Below are 7,393 nucleotides of genomic sequence, written 5' to 3'. Positions count from 1 at the left end.
TTATATTATTATCCGTTCACTGAGCATTAAGCTCAACCGAGATTTTCTTGTCCTCGGCAGGTACATGGCTTGGCAGGAATTTTGGGATGAGAGTTACGGAGATGACAATAYTGAAGATAACTCATTAAGTCATATTTTTGTTAAACTTTTGATGACTAATGTAGACATGCTGGTATTTTGGGACCGTATTTTGAGACACGTTATCTCCGTTTGTGGTTATGTAATTATCTTTTGGTAAATTTTATTAGTCGCTCTGTTTAAATATAGCACATGTTGGTTTTATTTCAAATTGTGGCATCTCCCGTCTTCGACCACGCGGGACGGGGGTGTTACAACATGCCTGTTCCATTTTGTTCCTGTCTGTTCCACATAAAAGTCATACCATACATGGGACAATGATCCTTATCTTGTTTTGTCCTATCATGTCTAATATACCAAACACACCCTTTAAAAACTTGAAAGTTAAGATGAAATAAATGCACTAGTGATGTGACAAAAGATTGGAGGGTGTTTCCATTTTGAGTTCAAGTAAATGTAGACTGATAACGTCCAAAGTTTTATGCATGATGTACAAATCATTTTGAAATTTGATTGGTTGGAATTCAGTTATCTGAAAATGATCAAAATCTGGCTTGGAATTGGCCACGTGTTCAACTCAGGTTGCCAAGAAAAGTGTACATACAAGATTTATTTTAAAATGATTCTATTTGACAACATCTTTTACTGTAATAAAACTGGATTTATAAAACATCATTAATTTCTAAGCGTCTTAATAATTGATTATGTTTGAATGATTATCTAAACCTTTTGATGATTCTAAGTTTGAGTTGTTCGGTTGTGGTTGCACATTGTGACTCATTCAGTATTCATTGAACCTTAACATGTAGGTTTTATTGTACCCTTCTGTTTATGTGGCACTACTCACTATTTTATACTAATGTTTTATACTGTTTTTTTATATTTAAATTGTGAACTTCTCGTACATAGTAGCGTTTTCGACAAAACATGTTTTAGCCACAGAAAGTCTACGACTCGAGTTGGAATTGGAGAAGAACAAATCAAAGGCATTAGAGGAAGAAGTTAGGAGAATTAAAGAAAGAGTTAAATTTCAAGAAGGAATTAAAGAAAAACAAGAGAAATTTCAAGATGAGCAAAATCAAATGAAGGAAAAAACGAACCTTATGGTGACACAAATGTCAAAATTATCTCTCAAAACTAAGAATTCTATGTTTTATTTTCGTTAGTCGTTAAATGATTTTAGTGATAATCAATTGACATGACAGTGAAATACTTGTTTTTAGTTTGGATCAAGAATTATACGTTTTGCAAATGAATTAAATCATTAATATTTTGGATTTATATCTTTACAGATCAGTAGGTTTTAATTTTATTGTAATCACAACTATAATAAAAATTAACAACTTTTTTTTCATGTTTCCTTAATTAGTGACCACTTCTTTTTGGTCATAAATGGAAGTTAACAGATGTTAACGGAGCCGTTATTTTGAACAATTAGTGACGACTTTTAGCAATTTATTGATGATATTTCATATCACCAAATGTTTTACTTGAGTCGTTCGAAAGATCGATTAAACTTTACAAGTCGAGTCGAGCTGGGCGAGTCATTTGTATATTCAGCCAAACATATTTATATGTTTACAAATTATATAATTAAAATATAAAAATCATCGAGCTTGAGTAAATAAACGAGTTAATCGATCTCGAATTCGAGCTTATAAACGAGCATCGAGCTCAAACATTGATAAAATATTCGATCTCGAGCTCGATGATCTTTAAAAAGTTAATCGAGCTTATGTTTGATATTACATTCGAGCCGAGCTCGAATATACTGCTACTCAACTCGACTCGTTTACGCTCATTACAATATAGCTAAGTGTTTATGTTTAAACAAAAGTAAAATCAAAATGATAACATAAAAAAACTTAAAAAAACTTAAAAACGAAACTTAAAGGTTCGTGCAAATAAAAAAGTAAAATTACGGTTGAAATTGTAATATAAATTTGAGTATAGCTAACCACAAATTAGCCTTATGTCTAAAGGTACATATGTTAATCAAGGACAAGAATCATATCAAATCCATAATATAAAAAGGCATTGCATTAAGTTGGGTTTGGTTCAAATGATCCTAATCCAATTCCAAACCAATAAATGCGGTTTGACCTAATTTTGTATCAACTATGTATTGAATTATCTCGGGTTGATTTTTTTTTTTTTTTTGAGGTTTTTCAGGTTAGGCTTGCCATGTTTGTCGTATTTTAATTATTTTTTCTTCATTAGGTACTAATCGATTAAAATTTTTATAGGACCAAACAATTTATGATAATAAACTATTTTTACAAAATAAATGTATGTGATTTATTAATATAATATATAACATTATAAATCTATTGTAACTCATTTATATAAGACTATAATTGATGACTTATGAGACCAAATAATTATACGTACTATTAATAAAATTACATACATTTGTTTGATAAAAAAAATCCTAAAAGTAGTCAAATTGTTTGATCCTACAAAAATATAATCATTTGGTATTTAATGAAGAAAAAAACTAAAATACTCTTATGTGAGAGATGTTCAACGACTTGTACTTGGACTATGTTAGTGGTACAAATCAAACTCATAAAAAGCTAAAACTATAATGACCAAAAATATTTAAAAAATTAATTGTATTAAAAATATTTTAATTATTTTATCACAAACAACAACAACTTAATATAATTTTTTTATCAAAAGATATATAATTTTATTAAATAAAAAAAGAAAAATATCAAAAAAGAAAACAAAATATATTTAATAAACCAAAAAGACAAGTAAATCAAAACGACTAAAATACCACCAAGTTAATAAAGGAGTTTTAAAATATTCGGCCTAACAATAATAAACTATAAACCGTAGTTTACTCTTCAATTTTTGTCCCTTTACTTCTTTACTTGCTTCTTCATTTATTCTTCATAGTTTATTAATCACCTATTTGAAATGTTATTCTGTAGCGGAATTATTACGTACATAATTGTTGCTTTGTGGTCAACCTGTACGATACAACACTTGTACACTTACAATATAAATTTTAAATATATTAGTTCACAACAATACTACATTAGGTGCATAACAGTGCAATGCCCACAAGGAAGTCAATCAATCTACAAAGGAATCATAACTAATGCGCTATTAGACGTGCTTTTAAGATGTGTTTGGTACACTAAATATAACAGAACATGGAACACTGTTCCATGTTTGACACGACTTTTGCATAGAACAGACAAGAGCAAAGTAGAACATACGTGTTTCAACCCCCACCCTATGGAGTAAGGTGGAACAAACCTATATTTTACCAATATATTCGAGAGAAATAACATAATTCTCTTTTAAAACATCAAATGTATCTCCCTCTTTACATTTTATCCAAAATAAATTTTATTTACTATACTTTATATTCTTTAAACTTTCAAATTATTGTATTTAAAATATTCTTCAATATGGTTTCTATATTTTTGTCAATTTATATAATATATTAAATATTAATAGTAGAAGAATAATATAAAAAAATGTGTAAAATATAAACCGGAAATATGTTAACTTCATATATTGGTATCATTTTAATCTTTTTGACCAAAACTTATTAGTGATATATATATTTTGTTATACAAATATTTATTTCATTACATGTCATTTTATCGAATGTTGAAAAATTGTTCTATTCAGTCTAGATACCAATTACATAAATTATTTATGTAAGATACGTAATTTGCACTACAAAACAAGGGCATTTCACTGCCAGACGGTTCCGTCGATAAATCCATTGAACATCAACAATGGAGTATTGGGCGAAGGCCACTATCACCGAAGGCTTGGTGGATACTTGTCATTACCTGCTGATCACCGTCAAATTCAATCTGGATTCTATTGCTGAATTTTTCCCACATTAATTTAAAAAAATGCTTATGAATAAATGATTTTGGTGGATTAACTAATTCACCGATGGAAAGATCCCAACATGGCTCTGCCAGTAACTTTATTAATTAAATTATATTTACTTTTAATAATTTAAATAATTAAATTGGCCACCAGTAATCTGCTGCTGATTCTCGTCGGACCAATTTTATTTTTATTTTTAAAAAAAATTGGAATTTGACCGTTGATTACCAAAAGGGGTATTGGTAAATGTTAACTTTGACTACTCCATCACTGATCAACGACAGGATTGTTTGTCGGTAAATATCGTTGGTGAAAACCATCTTTTTAGCGGTGTTGATCAAAATTGAACAAGAATAGCGTAATCATAAACGTAAATATACGAATGATAAATATTTTTAAATCGTAATTAATATAAAATATAAATTAATAGAAACTTGTGTGTTTTGTTGCAAACATGAAGATGAAAAATGAGCAAATGGGGTTGGCCTTATGTTTCTTTCACCTTCTTATCTTCATCACCACAACTCCTTTAATCTTCCAAAAATAGTAACTTAATACCATTTTATAATTCATTTCTAAATCTTTAATCTAAACCTTCTCATCTGCACATATTTAACTTCAAAGATTTCATTCACAACCAACTCACTTCTCCTTCACCTAATCTATATGCGCACACACACACATATATATACATGTTTGAATCCATATCTTCATCTACCATCATCTGTTTCCTCTTCATTCAAAGGAAAACACACCACTTTCCGGCAGGCGACATAAAAGATGGCGTCTCATGGTGGTTCCAGCTTCCTTTCCAGCCAAACTCGCAGCCTGCTTCTTTTTGTTTTCGGGTTTGTGTTGTTAGTCTCTCTTCAGGCGGAAGCTGCCACCAAGAAGTATCAGTTTGATGTGAGTTCATCCCCAATTCAAATACCACTTGACCCTTTTTAATTAATGGTCTCGTTATAATATATAGTTTTCCGAGTTATTATTTCCTAATCATCGTAATTTTATATATTTATGAACAGGTACAAGTGAACAATGTGAGCAGATTGTGCCATGCGAAACCGATTGTAACCATAAACGGAAGGTTTCCAGGGCCTACTATATACGCTAGAGAAGGCGATAGAGTTATCATCAATGTTTCAAATCATGCTCAATATAACATGTCGATTCACTGGTACCTAATATATACTTTATAATTCATGATCATTGAGTTATGCTTCATTGCCATTGCCACTAGCTAGGTTTAAATTGTAACTTATGTTCAAAATTTTTGTTGTTTGGTTTATTAGGCATGGGTTGAAACAATATGCTAATGGATGGGCAGATGGACCGGCATATATAACACAATGTCCCATCCAAACAGGAAATAGCTACGTTTATGACTTCAACGTTACGGGACAAAGAGGGACTTTGTGGTGGCATGCTCATATTTTTTGGCTGCGAGCTACCGTCTATGGTGCCATTGTCATTTTGCCCAAACAAGGAACTCCATTTCCATTTCCTCAGCCCGATAACGAACAAGTCTTGGTGTTTGGTACTGAAATTCTGGCTCTAATTTCGATTTCTCAAATTCTCGAGTTCATTTATTCCAAGTGTTTTCATAAACAACCCCTCTTTCTTTTGAGACATATATAAGATATGCATACATTTTACACCTTGGGGTTGATATAACGGGTCTATATATGGTCTGGCATGGTATGGTTTAATCATTTTAATTTTCAGTCGGTGAGTTTGATTCTTTTTGTTTTTAAATGTGTGTGTGATGGATGCAGGAGAATGGTGGCATGGTGATGTTGAGGAGATTGTGAAGAAGGGGAACGCAATGGGATTGCCTCCAAACATGTCTGATGCCCACACCATCAATGGCAAACCTGGTCCACTCTTTCCCTGTTCTGAAAAACGTAAGAAATTATCGTTTATAATTAATTTAACCACAACTCTAATTATTCTGGACTATGTTCTGAAGATCGATCCTTTGTGTTTTTTGATCAGATACCTTTGCCATGGAAGTTGAGCAAGGGAAGAAATACCTTTTGAGGATCGCAAACGCGGCCCTCAACGACGAACTCTTCTTTGCAGTGGCAGGCCACAACATGACGGTGGTCGAAATCGACGCCGTTTATACCAAACCCTTTACCACCTCCGCCATACTAATCGCCCCTGGYCAAACCACCAACGTTTTAGTTTATGCCAACCGTGCTCCAGGACGCTATTTCATGGCKGTCCGACCCTTCCAGGACGTTCCAATTCCGGTCGACAACAAAACCGCCACCGCCATTTTCCAGTACAAAGGCATTCCTGAAACCGTTCTCCCATCACTCCCTCAGTTGCCATCACCAAACGACACCGCATTTGCTTTGAGCTATAACAAGAAGCTCCGGAGCCTCAACACTCGGAACTTCCCGGCAAATGTTCCGTTGAAGGTCGACCGGAAACTTCTTTTCACCGTCGGCTTAGGAAAGAGCGTGTGCCCGACCTGCATCAACGGAACCCGGCTTTCGGCTTCGCTGAACAACATTACATTTGTGATGCCGCAAACCGGGCTTCTCCAAGCTCACTACTGGAACAAGAAAGGGGTGTTTAGCGTCGATTTCCCCGATAAGCCACCAAAAGCCTTCAACTACACGGGTGCACCCTTGACGGCGAACCTTTTCACTTCTCATGGAACCAGACTGAGCAAAATCTCCTTCAATTCAACAGTTGAACTTGTGATCCAAGACACCAATTTACTGAGCGTTGAATCCCATCCGTTTCACCTTCATGGATACAATTTCTTTGTTGTGGGAACAGGCATTGGGAACTTTGATCCTGCTAAGGATCCAGCCAAGTATAACTTGGTGGATCCACCAGAAAGAAACACCGTGGGTGTTCCTACGGGTGGTTGGTCTGCCATTCGCTTCAGAGCCGACAATCCAGGTGTTTGGTTTTTTCACTGTCATCTGGAGCTGCATACTGGTTGGGGATTGAAGACGGCGTTTGTGGTAGAAGATGGTCCGGGAAAAGATCAGGCCGTCCGTCCTCCGCCCAAGGATCTTCCGCCATGCTAACTACGCATACCTACTGCTTGATTTCTTTGGGACATAAGTGTATTTGAAAGTGTTAAAAGCATTTTAATTTCTATTTTTTCATTTCATTTTTAACATCTCCATTTATCCACGGATGTTCAACAATGTGGCATCTTGTTTTGGCGATTGAAATAAAAAGAGCCGCTTGGAAATAAACCCAAAAACTGATTTTAGTTTGATGCGGCATCAAAACGAACGGGTTGAGAATAATCAAAATATTTTAATTGCAGGTCGTTTACCTAAACACTTATCCAGTAAGCACTTATCGATAAAATTCAACATTATCGCTTACTTATCGGGTAAGATTTTATTCACTAATACGCATGGTATGCAACAATTTATCCTGGTAAAGCTAATCATGGTAAGAGTCATTATCTTCACTG

The 7,393-nt window shown here is 34.0% G+C and overlaps 1 protein-coding gene across 2 annotated transcripts in view; it reads left to right on the top strand.

Moving 5' to 3' along the window:
• LOC112519279 (laccase-11-like) overlaps window positions 1-7,157 on the top strand; it is a 9,090-nt gene extending 1,933 nt beyond the window's left edge. Inside the window, exons 2-6 of one of the 2 annotated variants that reach the window (XM_025127323.1) lie at window positions 4,758-4,848; window positions 4,968-5,119; window positions 5,235-5,479; window positions 5,718-5,846; window positions 5,938-7,157. In XM_025127323.1, coding sequence (XP_024983091.1) covers window positions 4,758-4,848; window positions 4,968-5,119; window positions 5,235-5,479; window positions 5,718-5,846; window positions 5,938-6,992 — 1,672 coding nt within the window. In that variant the 3' untranslated portion in view covers window positions 6,993-7,157. The remainder of the gene's footprint in view (window positions 1-4,757; window positions 4,849-4,967; window positions 5,120-5,234; window positions 5,480-5,717; window positions 5,847-5,937) is intronic. The other variant, XM_025127333.1, reaches the window with a different exon arrangement.
• The last annotated feature ends 236 nt before the right edge of the window (window positions 7,158-7,393 follow it).

Source organism: Cynara cardunculus (genome assembly GCF_001531365.2).
Source record: "Cynara cardunculus var. scolymus isolate 2C chromosome LG 1, CcrdV1, whole genome shotgun sequence".
NCBI lineage: Eukaryota > Viridiplantae > Streptophyta > Magnoliopsida > Asterales > Asteraceae > Cynara > Cynara cardunculus.
The sequence above is the reverse complement of the archived record's forward strand: the minus strand, read 5'-3'. Positions and strand labels throughout refer to the sequence as shown.